The sequence below is a fragment of the Pan paniscus genome, chromosome 12 (assembly GCF_029289425.2).
Source record: "Pan paniscus chromosome 12, NHGRI_mPanPan1-v2.0_pri, whole genome shotgun sequence".
Lineage (NCBI taxonomy): Eukaryota > Metazoa > Chordata > Mammalia > Primates > Hominidae > Pan > Pan paniscus.
In genome coordinates this window covers 24,995,132-25,013,169 of record NC_073261.2, presented here as the reverse complement: position 1 = coordinate 25,013,169, position 18,038 = coordinate 24,995,132, and the positions used below count along the sequence as shown (strand labels likewise).

The 18,038-nt window shown below is 39.5% G+C and overlaps 1 protein-coding gene across 1 annotated transcript in view; it reads left to right on the top strand.

Annotated features, from left to right (window-relative positions):
- Nucleotides 1-14,176, top strand: part of SLC9A2 (solute carrier family 9 member A2) — a 90,862-nt gene extending 76,686 nt beyond the window's left edge. Inside the window, exons 8-12 of the mRNA XM_003811672.6 lie at nucleotides 4,971-5,132; nucleotides 6,308-6,404; nucleotides 8,434-8,565; nucleotides 9,694-9,784; nucleotides 11,624-14,176. Coding sequence (XP_003811720.2) covers nucleotides 4,971-5,132; nucleotides 6,308-6,404; nucleotides 8,434-8,565; nucleotides 9,694-9,784; nucleotides 11,624-11,994 — 853 coding nt within the window. The 3' untranslated portion in view covers nucleotides 11,995-14,176. The remainder of the gene's footprint in view (nucleotides 1-4,970; nucleotides 5,133-6,307; nucleotides 6,405-8,433; nucleotides 8,566-9,693; nucleotides 9,785-11,623) is intronic.
- The last annotated feature ends 3,862 nt before the right edge of the window (nucleotides 14,177-18,038 follow it).

Here is an 18,038-nt window from a genome sequence, read left to right as displayed (position 1 = left end):
CCCACTTGCTAGTGGGAGCTCATCACGTACCTCTCTTCCTGACTGCACATTTGGCACCGTCCAGAGTGGTTGCTTGAATCAGGGCTTATATCATGGAACTGACAAATGCTACAAATCAAGGACCTTTTTTTTCATAGAGAAATTTGTTAAACATTTATTAGCATATCACTGGCTAGGCGAGACTTTGGAAGGCAGCATTTAAGCTAATCCCTGAAGATAGAAGAACACGTTTTAAAGTATATTTGGTAGATCCCTCTTGTTTTATTTTTCCTAACTTGCTAACAGAATTTTTTTTCCCTCCACTGCTAATTTACATGAAATTGACCAACCTACCAATGTCTGCAACTTAACACAAGGGAATTTTTTAGTGTTTCTTGTTTGCTCATATATGCTGGCATAATATTGGGCTACATGAGAAGTATAAGCCATAGACTCAGGCCTCTGAAATTCTGTAGTATTATAGACACAACAAAACAGTCACACAGCAAGCAGACTCCTGTGTGTGTGTATATATGGGTGTGTGAGAGAGAGACCATTAGGGAATATAATGAGTGACAAAGACTTTCAGTGCTAGAACAACCTTTACAAGCTTTACAACACTGTTTACTACTGTAGACAGGGCCCTGGGACTCAGCCTTACCATATAATGAAAGGAAGAAGATTTTGTTTATATGGAGAGCACGCCCAATTAGCTACATGGGAACACAAGGTAATAAAATTAAGCAAATTATATTCTCCATTGTAAAACTATTTTTTAAATGGCCATTTCTCAGGGGAAGTATTCCCTTTTCTGGAGGCAGGTGGTAGACCAGAGATCCTATACATCTGCCCTATGACTCTGGGACATTCCTAGCATGAGGGAGTCCCCATCTGTGCTAAGCCAGTAGAACAGACCTTTTTGCCTCTCTTCTCCACTGTTTTCATAGCAATGCCTATTTTCTGCCTACCTTGTTCCTTTCAATTCAACCACTATCCTCCCTTTCCCTAGCATCCCCTCAGTACTTTTCTGAAATGACATATGAGAGGCGTAACCCAGAACAGCTGGTTCCCTTTCCAAAGTGAGTGTTAGGTTCAAGATATCTAGTGCTCCTCTGCCTCCCAAATGGGGGAATATAGATTGGCCTCACACAGTAATGAGGCCACCTGGTCCTGGGGCACTGTCAGAAGAGGTAGATGCTGTGGTCACTTGGGTTTGGCCTGGAACTCAGGAAAAGAAATGTCAGAGAAAGTCTGGCTACGTCTGTCTTTCAGGCAGAGACATTATCTCTGGAGTCCATGAATCTGCCCTAGGCACACATCCAAAGGCTGCCAGATTAATTGGCTGTAAGTCCTAAAGGTGGGAGAGCCAACTTTGCTCCATGCCTGAAAGGTAATGTTACATGGCTAGCATTTGCCACTGCAGTGGATACACTTCTTTTAATAATTTTGTAAGTATTGATATATTTCCACGCACGACTTTTTTTCCAGGAAAATTTCAAAGTTTCAGCACCACATCCCCCCGCGCCTACTTCCCTGCTCTACCTATGATATACAGCGTCATAGACATCATAGATGCTGTATATCACAGGTAGAGCAGGGAAGTGGGTGCGGGGGGATGTGGTGCTGACACAAGACATCTTAAAACTGTGTTCTGCTGAGATCACATCCTTGGTGATTGTTAATGTTACTAAAAATCAGCATCAAAAAGAAGCGATTGTTTCAGGCATGTTGGGTGTCTTCCCTTTTCTCTGGAATCCTTATGCTGTGGATTTCCAGTGGTTCTGCCAGAGAATTCTTGAGGCATTTGATCCTTTGAGAATGAAACGAAGGGTGATACAGTAGGGACCCTTCTCACTCTTGGCACAAGCAGTCTAATGATGGTGAAATAGAATGCCTATGTGTAGCTTAGCAAAGAAATGAAAGGTGTGGAAATGAAGCAAGGAAAACACACTATCCCTACATGAAATAGAGCAGATGCCATTGTTCTTGGTGCTTGTTCTTCCTTTTACTCTCTCTAGTGAAAAGCTAAAACAACAATATTAATAAAAGAAGTTTTAAAAGATGTGTTGCTGTCAGGAGTCCTGGTCCAATGGGCCTAACATAAAACTCCAATTAAAAGTAGAAAAAAGTAAACCCAGTCCTTAGTGTAGTGGCCAGCCAAAAACCAAGCACATTCAGGATGGCTCTTCTTTAATTATTCAGAGCCCTCTAGTATTTAGAACAACGGACTATCAACAAGAATGTAGGTTAACATCGATTCCTTCCACGGCACAGGTGTGTCTATAAACCTCCTTGGGCTTGTGGTGATCACGTAGTACACTTATTTCTTTCTCAACAAATATTTATTGCATGCTGCTTCACTTATGTATTGGCATAATAATGTTGTATAACAAACCATCCCCAAAACTCAGCTGCTCAGAACACGTCATTATTATTAAAGTGCATGAGTCAAGAGGCTGATTGGGGTTGGGCTTGGCCAGTTGGGGCCAGGCTTGTTCATGTGCTCCAGTGGGTTGGCTGGCTGCCAGCTGATTCTGGCTAGATCTATCTGGTGTGATTGGGGTGAGGTGACTCTGCTCCATGTGACAGTCACCTTTGTCCTCGGACTAAGGAGCCACTCTGCATATCCTTCTAATAGTGATTGTTGAAGCACAAGAGGTAAGCCTCCATGTGCAAGCCCAGGTTAAGCCACTGTTTCTTTCATTGTGTCTGCTAATAGCCCAGTGACCAAAGCAAGGAACATTATTGAGCATGCTGGCAAGGAACAGGGCAAAGCAAGTCATCTATGCCATGGTGGAAGGTCATTGCCAAGTAATATGGCAGAGGGTGTGGATACAGGGAGGACTTGGGACCAAATGATTCATTCTACCACACGTGCTTATAGTGTGCCAGGCACTGGTGACACAGAAAGAAAAATCTCTGCCCATGTAGACCTTACATTCTGTGCTAGGAGACAGAAAGTAAGACAAGTAAATTGTATGTCATGCTAGAAAGTGATAACTACTATGGGGAAAAATACATCTGGGCAGCGAGATGGGGACTGCTGGGGGAGGAAGGTTGTGTGCAATTCTAACAGGATGGATAGGAAGGGCACTTGTGAGAAAATGATTGTCAAGGAAAGACTTAAAAGAAGTGTAAAAAGTGAGCCCTGAAGGTATCTGGGGGAAAAGGATTCCTAGTACAAGGAATAGTAAGTATAAAGACTCAGACATGGGAGCACTGCTGGTAAGTCTTTAAGATAGGAAGGACACCAGTGACGCTGCAGCTAAGGAAGAGGGGCACAGTACCAAGAGGGCCAGATCCAGATTGTGTAGGAAGTCACAGGCCATTGTACTTGTACCCAAGGAAGATGCAGAACAGTTACATCGTTAGACATATTTTTAACGGGAGCACTTGGGCTTCTGTAGGAATGCAATGGTGGAAGCAGGAACGCCAATTTGGTGCTCACTACAAGAATCCGAGAGAGAATGATGTCTTGGACCTGGGTGATAGCATTAGATGAGGTGGGAGAGGGCTGGATTTTGTATGTATTTTGATGTGGAACCAACAGAAATTGCTGATGGCGCAAAGATTTGGAGTACTAGTCTGCTAGGGCTGCCATAACCAAAGTACCACAGATTGAGTGACTCAACAGAAATGAATTGTCTCATAATCCTGGGGGCTAGAAGTCAGACAGCAAGGTGTCAGCAGGGCTCATTTCTTCTGAGGGCCATGAGGGAAGGTTCTGTTCTACGCCCCTCTGCTTGGCTTGTAGATGGCTGTCTTCTCCCTGCCTCTTCACATCATCTTCCCTCTCTCTGTATGTTTTGGAATCCAAATCTCTTCTTTTTATAAGTACACCAGTCATTTTGGATTTGGGCCCATTTTGATGGCCTCAACTTAATCACTTCTGTAAACACTAGATCTTCAAATGTGGTCATAGTCTGAGCTACTGGGGATTAGACTTTAACATATGAATTTTTGGCGGGACACAATTCAGCCCATAACATAGAACATGAGAAAAGTAGAAGAATCCAGGATGACACCAGGATTTTTGACCTGGTGGAGTCATCGTTTGCTGAGATGGGAGGACTCTGGCAGAATATCAGTTCAGTTTGAATATGTTAAATTTGAGATGCCCCATAGATATCCAACTTCAGATGTTGAGTAAGTAGCCAAAAGCTCATATCTGGGGTTTGGCCGAGAGATTGGAGCTGGAGATACAAATGTGGGGGTCATTGGCATAGAGATGCTATTAAAAGCTAGGAGACTGGGCAAGATGGTGACGGGAGTGAGTGGCGGTATGAAAGAGGATTAAGAACCGAGGCCCAGAGCACTCCTACATTAACAGGTCAAAAGAAGAAAACAAAACTGAGAGAGAGGGTTAGAAGGAGGTTGGGGTACCCCAGGGTGGTGTCCTGGAAGCCAAATGAAGACAATAGTTTACACAAGTGAGGGCAGGAAAGATGAGGATTCATAATTGCCCATTGCAGTTATATCATGAGGTTCACAGACCACTTTGATAAGAGTAGCTTTAATGGAGTATTGAGGCAATGTGAATGTTCAAGAGAGAATCAAAGGAGAGGAATTGGGGAAAACAAACAGTGATAACGTTTCTGAGCAATTTCGCTAAAAGCAGAAGTAGAGAAATGGTAAAGAGAGAAACATGTATTTTAATCTGTAATTAATGAATACTAGATTTATGTGCATCAGGGTCCTATAAAAAATGTAGCAGTATATGTCATATATACATATATGTGTATGTGTGTGTGTATGTATATATACATATGTATACATACACATACATATACATACGCATACACATATATACATATATACACATACACATATATACAGGTAGGCACATACTAAATATATAAAATGACCAGATTAGCTAAATGCTGCTACTAAGTATTTTCCTGGGATTGGCAGAAATGACTTCATTGGTAAAAACAACAACTATTTTCTTAGTCAATCCAGTATTAATTTATTGAAAGTTTCTTTATTTACAGGTTTAAGAAGTTTGATGATAAATATCTGCGGAAGCTTTTGATTCGGGAAAACCAACCAAAGTCAAGTATTGTATCTTTATATAAAAAGCTTGAAATAAAACATGCCATTGAGATGGCAGAGACTGGGATGATAAGTACTGTCCCTACATTTGCATCTCTAAAGTAAGTATGGTCTTGCAAATAAAAGTTAGCATTGTTAAATAGGCATTGATAGTATTTTGAAACTAGTAATAATAATTTTAAAAAAATTATTATTAATTGATCCGCCCCCCTCGGCCTCCCAAAGTGCTGGGATTACAGGCATGAGCCACCGTGCCCAGCTGCAAATACTGAATCATTTTTCTATGGGGACATACAAGGTTAGGTTCCTTTGAGCCTGTGGTCACAAAATTTTCATCAGCCAATCAATATGTAACCTATTTTATGTATGTTTATGTTTACAGACACCTTATTTAATACATATCGCTAATTCATTAACATTGAATTCATGGTCAAGAACACTATAAATTCATGTATGATCAAGCTTAGTTAACACATTTTCTCCATAAGGCACATCACAGGGTTCTTGTGCTTGGGAACTCTAGACAGCACTTCAGCAATGCCTGGGGGCCATTTAAAGCAGCAGAACCACCAATAAATAACATAAAAATATTAAAAAATCATGTCACTAAATAGACTGTGAGAAGGACATTATTTATAGTATGAGAGTGGAAACAAGAAAGCAGATGTCTCCTTGTTCAACATCTTCAAGGAAAGTGTGTCAAGTGACTCAAATTTTTTGTCACTCTCCATATGTCTGAGAATAACTGCAAAAATACTGAAATTCTGATATTGGGTTTATAAATCAATATTAGCAAGTAGGTGAGGTGAGTTCATGATTATGGAACCCACAAATGAGGATTGACTGGATATACATACATGTTATAAATGGTGTGTTTGCAAATATTTATGATGAGGTTTTTAAAATATGAAAACTTAATGGTAAATTGAAGCCAATTAGGTTTCTGTTGGAGAAAACTATTCTATTTTACTTTATTTATGGAGTGTTAGAAATAATAAAGTGAGGTAGCATTATAAGCCATTGTAGTTTTTCTTCCCTGAAAACATAATGACATGAATAGATTCTGAAAACTTGTGAATTGTTAAACTTGCCATGAATGATTTTGAAACTGAAATAAGAGTTACAGAATTTGGAATTATTTTAAGTTATTGAATAATCCCTAAGTGCTATTTTTACAAATTAAGACTTGCCTTAAATACTTATATCTCTAAGGAAGAAAATCAATGATTCTAATATTTGTTGAAAGGTAAAATATTCTTTTTCTAAACTTTCACAGTGATTGTCGTGAAGAAAAAATAAGGAAGGTCACGTCCAGTGAAACTGATGAAATTCGAGAACTCTTATCAAGAAATCTCTATCAAATCCGTCAGCGAGTAAGAATAATTTATGTAGCAAAATATTTACTTACCTTTGGCTAACAGGATGCCTTCTGGTTTTGTGCTGTAACTGGAGGCTGCACCTTGACACTGGGCTCAGCAGGTCCCATGCTGGGCATCTTCTCTCCTTCTGCTTCTCTCCATCCCTCTTCAGGGTCCTACTATCCTCCTGGACACCATGGCTGAAGCCTTGGGGTCCCCTGGGAGTTCTGCTGCTGTGGGCTTGGATATAAAGAAATACATGTTGACTAATTTTAAAGAAATGAATTGATTGCTGTTTGTTTTAAAGAAATAGTTTTATAGCTTAGACTTTAAAAATGGATCTCACCCTCCTTGTTATTTATAAAGTGCTATAGTTTCTTCTCTTCTGAGCCACTTCTTTCACTTCATTTCCATTGTTAGCACCTCATTCTAATAATTTGCTAACAACACAGCTACAGAGTAGAGAGTGTCCTCAATTTTCCAAGCCCCATTTCAGTGTGTTGCATGCGTTAACTCATTTAATCCTCCAATGAGTGGTAGGTGTTACTGTTGTCGCCATTTCACAGATAAAGAAATTGAGGCACAGGGAGGTGAAGTGGCACACGGGCCACACAGCTTGTCAGGAGTCCTCCTTGCTCATGTGGGGGCTGTTTCAGCAGCTTCTTAGCTGGTCTCCCCATAAGGTGTCCCCATTTCATCCACGTGACTCTTACCTGACCCTTTTTCCTACAGTATCTTTTAATTTAAAATGAAACAAAACAATAGTTGTGGCTCCCAAGCTAAACTATTCGTTGAAAATTTGGACTCTATTTCCAAGTTCCACTTTATCCAACCGTATTTCCACATCTCCCTCACCCATCTGCTCCCTGAAACACCCAGGGAGTGAGAGGTTCTGTTTTTGTTCTTTGGCCCAGGTAGCTTTCTCGCTGTCCCCTGGGAGCATCTCACACCTTCCTGTCAGCTGGTCCAAAGCCTCCAGTTTTTAATGCTCCCCCAACAGCCACCATATTATTCCCATCCTTGTGGTTAAATGGAATAGCACTTGGAGCTTATACTGTACTATGTAGTTACAGCACTTATTTCCATGATTTTGTACAATTTTGTTAGCCTTAGATGCTCAATGAGATGGTAAACTCCTCAAGGCAGGAATGAAGCCTTGTTCTGTGTTATGTTTGCATCTCTCAATAGAACCTAATATATTTCTGGACACAGGGATATTCCCAAGAAGTACATGTTTATTCTATCAGAAATGATTTAATTATTATTTATGATTTATTTTAGGAAACACATTCTATATAGCCTATAAAACTAAAAGTGCATGCCATGTACAGCCCTAGTTTAGAAATTTTACTTTTCAAATACTGGGATGTAATCATTGTGCGGAGTGTCACCAGCTCTCTTCATGTAACAACCCAGTTGAAAAAAGGGAATGTTCTGAAGTTAATCAGAAGGGCATGGCACCACCAAGTGGTTCAAAGTGGTTTGTTTTTAATGTCAGTAATTCCTTTTCAAAACAGACTGTAGGATGGTGGCTTGTATTTTATTTCCAGATATTCATGATGGCTAAATACCTACAAGAGGCTTCAAGGTAGACATGGCACTTAATAAAATCAATCATTTTTTCTCATTTATGAAAATCACACTTTTCAATGAAAAACAAACCTTATGATCTGACTTTTATTAAAGGATGAACTATGTGGCACATACCTGTAATACCAACTTGGAAGCCTGAGGTGGGAAAGTTGCTTGAGCTGCAGTGAGTTATGAGTGCCACTGCATTCCAGCCTGAGTGACAGATCAAGACCCCAACTCTAAAAAAGAGAAAAAGAAAAAAACACAAAATGAAAAGAAAATATAAATTCTTTGAAGATCTGAAGACTGTTAATTTTTATATTCTTAATTTAATTTTTTCCTCTGCACAGAAGTTATAAGTGCTTAGCTGAGATGCAGATCCAAAGAAATGTGGTAAATCTTGGAATTTCTGGGGAAATGATCAGGTTTTGGTTTTTGTTTTTTTAATGTCCTCTATATGTTTTCATTTCAGACTTTATCCTACAACAGACACAGTCTGACAGCCGACACAAGTGAGAGACAAGCCAAGGAGATTCTGATTCGCCGGCGACACAGTTTGCGAGAAAGCATTAGGAAGGACAGCAGCTTGAATCGAGAACACAGGGTAACTGAGTGTGCGCCTCTAGGAGACTTCCAGGGGTGGAGCCGACAGCTATTCCATTGATCAGCCGATGGTATCATCAGCTCTGCAGATCAAGTGGCTGTTGACAGTTCTCTGAGGAGCTGCAGGAAGGCTGGGGTGGCTGGGGGAAGTGAGTGTTCACAGGTATTGTGGCCAGCATTGCCGCTGGTTCAAGGAACTGTCAATAGATAAGGAAAGCCATTTAAAAACAATATTGTGGGCCGAGCGTGGTGGCTCACACCTGTAAATGCCAGCACTTTGGGAAGCCGAAGCCGAGGCAGGTGGATTGCCTGAGCTCAGGAGTTCGAGACCAGCCTGGGCAACACGGTGAAACCCGGTCTCTACTAAAATACAACAACAAAAAAAAATTAGCTGGATATGGTGGCGTGCGCTTGTAATCCCAGCTTCTTGGGAGACTGAGACAGAAGAATCGCTTGAACCTGGGAGGTGGAGATTGCAGTGAGCCGAGATTGGGCCACTGCACTCCAGCCTGGATGACAGAGCGAGACTCCTTCTCAATAATAACAATAATAATAATATTGTGATATATTGGTTTCACATAGCAAGAATTGAGGCTTATTTTTAATAATATCCTATATTGGGTTGTCAGAAATCAAAATGGTTATATGTGAACAAGGAGTTATTTTATGTGTAAAATGTAGCAGTGTTAATTAAAAGTTAATTTAAAACACTAGCGACTGCGGTATTTGAAATGCCAGTAAATTAGCTGTAGTAATACTTTTTGTTCTATTAATATCATTTTTAAGATATATTAAAGTGAAAAAAAAACCTTACATATATATATATTGTAAACATATCTTCTTCCCCATACATGTAGGTTCTAAGTCTTTCTGGCAGTACTTTTATACTATTTTATTTCTATTTTATACTATTTTATTTCTATTTCCCTTTGTAGAGATCTCCATTCCATTTTGGAAGGGATTTAATTATTTCAAGTTATAATAGTTACAGCCCCTCACAAAGTAATTTTGGAATCAGAAATTAAAATTCTGATTTTTAACATGAAGTTTTGCCATACAATTTTTAATCTTTAATATACAATAAGTGCCATTTGTATAGTTTAAGTAAGATTTTATATTTCTTTTACAGGCTTCCACTTCAACCTCCCGATATTTATCCTTACCTAAAAATACGAAGCTTCCAGAAAAGCTACAAAAGAGGAGGACTATTTCTATTGCAGGTAATGAATATAGTTGGAGCAGAAAATTTTTAAATTTATTTGCCAATGTTTATAAACTAGACAAATTTTCGTATTATTTTTCTTCATTAAGAATGAGTTCCAATGAGAACACTTGGACACAGGAAGGGGAACAACCGGGGCCTGTTGTGGGGTGGGGGGATGGGGGGAGGGATAGCATTGGGAGATATACCTAATGTAAATGGCAAGTTCATGGGTGCAGCACACCAACATGGCACATGTATACATATGTAACAAACCTGCACATTGTGCACGTGTACCCTAAAACTTAAAGTATAATAATAATTTAAAAAAAAGAATGAGTTCAAGAGTTTGCAAATCTAAAATAATAACTGGGTGAATTTTAATTCGCATTGCAACCTTTTGGAATGGCATTCTGTGCAGATTCTAAAGAATCCAATCAGTTATTTTCCAGCAAATATTGTCATCATGGGGCTCAAGGGCAGGTAAACAAAAAGTTGTAAGTCTGCAAATGTTTAAGTAATTAAATTTTTACAGTAATTCTAATATATTTTCATGAAAGCAGCCATATATTTATTCTGGCTATAACTATAAAGCTTTGTTATAATGTCTAATATCTTTTTAATGTGATGGTTATCTTTATGTAGACACCGAAGCCATTGTCTGTGAACCCCAGAAGAACTATATTAGGATTTCATGTTATTAAAATGTGGGATGTCTAAGGGAATTAATGCAGAAATAGAAAACCAAATACCATATATTTTCACTTACAAGTGTGAGCTAAACATTAGATACACAGGACACAAAGGCGGGAACAATAAACACTAGGGATTTCAAAAGGGGGGAGATAGGGAGCTGGGCAAGGGGCAAGGGTTGAAAAATTACCCATTGGTACTATGTTCACTACTTGGGTGATGGGATTATTAGAAGCCCAAACATTAGCACCATGCAGTATACCCATGTAACAAATCTGCACATGTACCCCCAGAATCTAAAATAAAATTTTCTTTAAATGTGGGATGGAAAAAATCATTACCCCTCTTTTTTTTTTTTTTTTTGCTTGTTTATTTAATTAACTGAGAAGAGGGAAACCTAAATGATGGCTGGTGGTAAAGGTGGGTGAGGTGAGAATAACAGGGGGAAGACAAGGCAGCACTGAATATTTAGAACAGTGGCCCGTGGTCCCACCAGCAAACATGTTCTCAGTTCCCAAGAATCTCAACTCCTGGACAAGCATTTTGTTCACTGCCCTACCCGTAGCACTCTAGCACCTGAATCTGCTTCCAAAGCTGTCTCCTCCCTTTGTTTGCAAAGGGTTTTGGCCCTTTTGTGGAAATGTAAAGGAAATCAGCAAAACCATGTTTGAGATTCCAGATCAAGGCAAGAATCTTCTCCATAGCAGGTGATTATCAGACTGCCTACTGTGTGCCAGATGCCAGGCTGAGCCCTCCTGGGATCAGTACCGTGGGGCAGATGAGCACAGCTGCTACTGCCAGAGGGGCTCTGTTGGAATCCCAGCTCCACCACCTACAAATACCTCTTGAACCTAGTTACCCCATCTGTAAAGTAGGTGATTGTGAAGACAAAATGGGCTAATGCATTTGAAAGGACTTAGGACAGTGCCTGGCACACAGTAAGCTCTTCAAAGTTAGCATGAATATATACCTGTGGGCATGGGTGCTCTCAGGGGTTACGTAAGATGCACAAGGCCACTCACCTAAAATTAGCATAAGCCTGCTAGCCTCCCCTCTCCCCAGAGCCCCAGGACGTATCAGTTGCCTGACTCACTAAGGTACTGAAGTTACTTGCAGTGCCTTCTCTCTAAAATGCTTGCCCACCTTGTCTTTTGCTCCGTGATAGATGGCAATAGCAGCGACTCAGACGCAGATGCCGGGACCACCGTGCTCAATTTGCAGCCCAGAGCCAGGCGCTTCTTGCCAGAACAGTTCTCCAAGAAATCCCCCCAGTCCTATAAAATGGAATGGAAGAATGAGGTAGATGTTGATTCTGGCCGAGATATGCCCAGCACCCCCCCAACACCCCACAGCAGAGAAAAGGGCACCCAGACGTCAGGCTTACTACAGCAGCCCCTTCTCTCTAAAGACCAGTCTGGCTCAGAGAGGGAAGACAGTTTGACTGAAGGCATCCCGCCCAAGCCACCACCACGGCTGGTCTGGAGGGCATCGGAACCTGGAAGCCGGAAAGCCCGATTTGGGAGTGAGAAGCCTTAAGAGAAGCAGCGAAAGCAGATCTGAGTGTCTGACCCAGGACAGCTGTGGTTTGTCACTCTGAAACCTGATGCAACAGTGGAATCCATGTAAAACTCTCTGTGCATCTAAATACTTCTGGAGGGCGACAGATTCATGCCATGGATAAATGAGGCAAATCCGAAGAAAAGGAAAATCAAATAAAAAATAGTCCCACAAAATGCCTTTTGTGACTAATGGGTAGCAATCGTATTCTTTGCTGGCCTGAAGAAAAAAAATGGTAATGTGTGCCTTTATTGAACTTGAATGACAGAACTTGAAATTTTTAACACACCCTTGTTGGTGAAGATTTTAATATATTACATATATGCTTCAAATTTTATTTATGAAAAAATATGTATATCTGTAATCAGTTGTTAAGTGAATGGCACTAAAAGTATCGAGAACAGCTTTCTTTCCCAGGGATGAAGGATGGCCCTCGGGGGTAACTCCTAAGCTCAGGGTGGAAGCTTTTCCCTGTCCTGACCCGATGGAGCAGCCGGTAAGTGAAGAGCACAGCTGGAAGCAGAGACACCTTATGACTCAAACTGGGCAAACAATCGGAACGTCATGCAGAAGGAATGGCCTGACTCCTACAGAGCAGATTGGAGGGCCCAGGACTCCTATGAACTACTGAGAGTCTACTGGTTTTTAACTTGTTCCTCTGTCTACTGTGTGTTTGGGGGTGACATCTAAATTCCATTTCTTCTTCTTGTTTAAATGGTGCAGAGAGAAAGGTTGCCCAGACATCCACCAGCTTATCGTGTTGACAGATTTGGGAGCAGCTTTTGAAGAAGTTCCACCCATGAGGGTCCATGTGGCAAGTGGGGCCACAGGGCAGCACCTGGTTACAACTTGCTGGTGGGTTTTATGTTGTGCAATACTAGGAGGAGGAGGCAGGTGATCTATGCTGATCTATGATCACCTGCTTCAGTAGAATTTTTCTGTAGAGTGTTGTTTGAATTTTGAGCCTCCAGGTTAGAGGCTCCAAGCAGACAAAGAAGAAAGTTTGTAGACACAATATTCTAACATTTCACAAGTTGATGAGATATCAAGTTTTGAATATTATTCAGGAAGCACTTTGGAGAATGTGGGAGTCCTACTGTTTTGCACTAGTCTGTAATTTGTTACCTCTCCCCATTCGATAATATAGTAACTCAGAATTTTCATATAAAATTGAATTCTACTCATTAGAGTACTTTTTAAAAGTACAGCAGAAAGAAAAGAAGTGGAACATAAGCATTCAAGATTAATATTTGATTCTCTATCTCTTAACTGTTGATTTTATTGGCCTGTTTTTTTTTTTTCTAAATAATTCTTTCAAACTTGACTGGAACACGCCTCTGCATTTCTGAGTGTAGAAATTAAATGAAGCCACTCACAGTCCTTTGATTTCCCACTGAAGATACCCCAAAGGATGCAAGTGCCTACAGTATTATCAGGAGGAGAACATGAAAATATTGACAAAAGTCCTCAGCAGTGGTTCTCCACCCCTTCTCCACCTCCACCAGCAAGGAGAAGTCAGTCTACACTTTTTTCTCATGTCCTAAAGTCTTAGAATACTGCTGGATTGTTGAGCATGAGACAGAGCAAAGGTTAGATACACAAGGTACAAGTTCATAGGAGCACAATTCCTTGATCCAGGGAAAGTAGCACAGAATGCAATTTGAAAACTACAGGCTTAGGACTCTGTGCCAAAATCTCTATTTTAAATGAAAATATTTATATAAAAATACATTTATTCTGTTTAACACAAATTAAAACTGACATAAAATTTTATGATAACATGATTCAAGAAATGTGATGTAGATTTTTGAGAATGCCAAAAATCAATTTTCAGAAAAGCTACAGTATGAAATCTGAAAAGCGACAGAAATTGAAAGTGACCTTAAAGAATAAATTTCCTAATTTTTCCCAGTTTCCTATGTTTATAACTATTATAAAGAGTTTAACTTTCTGGAACTGAAGGAGAAAACATGAAAATGTTTATATTGCTTCTTGTTAAGCAGGTAGACCAAATTCAGCTTTCAGTAATTCATCCATACAGAATTTGGATGACTATGTATAAAGGAAAACTTAAATCTTAATTATTATCAGTTTAAATTTTTCTTGTTTGTTGAATGACAAAGGCAATAAAAATAAATTTGACTTTAGCTTTTTCTCTATACTTTCCTCTTTTTGTAATTCTTAAATTCTAGTCACTAGTCATTATGAGAGTATTGACTAAATATTTTCACAATCTAAATATTGTCACAATCTAAATTTCTGTAGTAGAGAGCCGTAGCCCTTTGTAAAGGCTTTCGTTCGTCCAAACAACACTTGATCCAACCAAAGTTCCAATGTGACTGTGGATCTTTGATAGGTCTTTGGTGTTGGTTGTAACAAAATTTGATTTGAACTACCTATAAATGAAAAGTCGGGGTTTATTACTTTATATGTAATGCTGAGAGGAGACTGTTGGGAACAGTTATGTCAATGAGCAAACTAGAAATTGGCTTCAAAGTCTGATACTTTTAAAAGCATGTGTTTTGTGTATATGCTCACAAAATGTCTGTGAAGAGATTTCTTTCAGCTTTTGCTCAGCTTTATGGTAGGGTGTACTGTTTTACCTGGGCGGTGAGGGTATTGATTTACATAAAAACTGTAGACAAACACAGTACGAGTCTCAGCACGTTTTGCATTTATTGTACTGCCCAAATTGTGTTTATGTTAAAAGTCACGTTTCATAATCTGCAATATTTTTGTCAAAGTGCACACTGTTCTTTCTTCTTAAAAACGTGATTAAAGAGATCACTTTGTCCGGATGAAGCAGCTGTTGGCATTATCCGCTGAGGCTTGAACACCACGTGCTGATTCTCTCATCAATCTGAAAAATAACACTCGTGGCTCAGGACACACAAGGTTGAAGTGTGTGGCTCACTGCTACTTTTTATCTCACTTTTTAACCAACCCTTTCTTCAACCCCCTTCTAAGGAAAGCAGAAGTCTCCTTTGGGTACCAGCTGTGTGGCATAACCATGGCTCCTTGTCCCTGACAGATGACACCTTCCTTTAGAATCCACCAGCATCATCCACTCTGCGTCTAGCTGACACCCTCAGACAGGGATCAGCCACCCTGGGGGTGTGCAGGTCAAATATGCAGATGGGGACTTTGCAGATCACTTCAGTGTCACGCTGGCACATCATTTTTTGATCCTTTTTTCTTTTTAAACTTCCTGCACCTTTTCAGATAAAATCATATTTTACTAAGTATAGCTAATAAATCGTAGCTTTGTTCTCTTAATCGCATGGTCAGGAAATGAGTTTTTCTAGGTGTAGAGTTAACCTGTCTACTGTGAATGGATTACTATCAACTTTTCAATCTACACAGCATAGAGATTTTGATGGCTCAGAACATACGTCAAGAACTTTCAGTATGTGCAGAGGTTGTATGGGAATCTGTTGTTCTACTGGAGGGTACGGAAATGTCACTCCATGAGATGCCCAGCAGACAGAATACCAGATACAGAGGCTGTGATTTTTCTGATTTCTGGAACAAAACATCTTGAATTAAAAATTCAGACATTTTAATCCTTTTTTATTTTATTGGCTCCTGCTGAGTCATAAGTATGACTGGAGACTAAATTTCTAATTTAGATGAAGCTCTTTGTATCCACTTAGGATAACCCTGCTTACCAAACAAATTTTGTATATGTACATAGACAAAGGAAATTTTTCCTTGTTTCTATGAAAAATCTTACCAAAGTTTAAATATTAAATCACATGTAAACCTTTAATCACTTATGGAGAAAATAGTACATACATGAAAACAGAACAGTCCCAGTTTTTGTATTTGTGTATGAAACCACTCTCATTTGTGTTGAATGGGATTGTGATGGCTAGAATTCTTCAAAGGTAAGAGCTTCAGAGTATTGAAAATTTCAATTCTATTAATTCCAAATACATATATCTCAGACTAGGCTAACTCTATTACAGTGTAACAGAACGTGATTAGAGGAATAAACATTTTAATTGGTTCATTAATTTTTATATCTAAAAAGGCTCTGCAAAAGGGCTCAAAAATGGTGTATGCTTTTAAATATTAAATACGGCCTTCCCATGCAAACGTAAAGAAGTTAATTCCAATTATTGCCTTAACAAATAATTTTTAAAGATTATGCAAAGATGTGTATTAACACATCAAATTTTAGGTTTCCATGAATATAGTTTGGCATCTGATTAATAAATAATAGATTTGCTACCATAACTATGTCTTACTATTGAACCTTTAGTTTAAGTCCTGACCTTTAGCTAGAAAGTTATTTTGAATGGCAGTAACAGTTCATCATGCTTTCAGTGTTATTCACTCCAAAGAGATGCACAGTGAAGGTACTTTGAAGGTGCCCCAAAGAAAATGCTCACCCTTGTCAGTGACGTCACAGACTGGGCCTGACAGATGTTAGGCTTTGAGATGGCCAGGCCTACGCTTCAGCCCCACAGAACAGACTACTTAAGGCAAACACCTACCAAGTCGCGTACATACAGCCCCACAAGGGTCCAGCCCGAGTCAGCGGCAGAACACCTTTATTAGGTTTGCCTTGGATATTTCATGTGGTTTCAATTTCATTAAGCAAACTTGGGACAGGTGTAGGTAGGTAAGCTATCACACAAAAAACTAGTTCTGTCTGGATAAGAGGCTGTGTCTCAACTACTCAAAATGGCATGGAGATTCTTTGGTAAGCTTGAAGGAAGACTGTCTCCTATCCATGTTATAAGTTGCAATCATTAACAGGTATTTTAACCACTTTCTTCCTCTACAGTGGACGCTTAGAAAAAAGAACTGTATCAAGATGTAGTATAAAGACTGATCAAAATACAATTCTTTGTTCAAACAAGATCCTTACAGTTCATTCTTACGCTGTGTAAGTTATCAGCAATAATTAACACTCCTTCCTTAATGTTTATAATTATCTTCTCCCTGGAAGGAACAATACAAGCTGTGTTAAGTCACTTTTAAAAATAAGAATCAGTGGCCAGGCACCGTTGCTCACGCCTGTAATCCTAGCACTCTGGGAGGCAGAGGTGGGCAGATCGCCTGAGGTCAGGGGTTTGAGACCAGCCTGGCCAACATAGTGAAACCCTGTCTCTACTAAAAATACAAAAATTATCTAGGCGTGGTGGCGCGTGCCTGTAGTCCCAGCAACTCGGGAAGCTGAGGCAGGAGAATTGCTTGAACCCGGAAGCAGAGGTTGCAGTGAGCCAAGATTGTGCCATTGCACTCCAGCCTGAGCGACAGAGTGAGACTCCATCTCATAAATAAACGTTTCTTCTTATAATATACTGAAACAGGAAAACAGAAGTTTTGCTTTTATTGTTTTAGTAGACAGCTATCTATAAAATGGTGTTTAGATACCTGTTTGGGAAAAATGAGAGATCTAAGTATTTGTGCATCTGCTTAACTAGAAATAAATCCTACTGTGAGATGTTACCTTAAAAGTACAGTTGACCCTTCAGCAACACAGATTCGAACTATACAGGTCCACTTAAACGGGGATTTTCTTCCATCTCTACCACCCCTAAGACAGCACGATCAATCCCTTCTTCTCCTCCTCCCCCTCAGCCTACTCAAAATGAAGGTGGCAAGGATGAAGACCCTTGTGATTCCATTTCCACTTAATAATATTATTTCTCTTTTTCTTAAGATTTTTTCTCTAGCTTACTTCATTGTAAAAATACAGTATATACGTAACATACAAAATACATGTCAGTCGACTATTAATATTGTTGGTAGGGCTTCATGTCAACAGTAAGCTCTTAGTAGTAAATTTTTAGAGAGTCGAAAGTTACACTCAAATTTTCTACCGTTCTGGGGGCCTGGCACTCCTAAGCCCTGTGTTGTTCAAGGATCAACTGTCCTCTACTTACTGGCCATCAGTATAAATGTCAGATTACGTATATATTTGGTATCTGCATAATGGTTTTAAAAGCCAAAGCCTTGTTTTTAATATTAAGATGTGTTCTAGCATACTGGAGATGACATTTTTCAAAGCA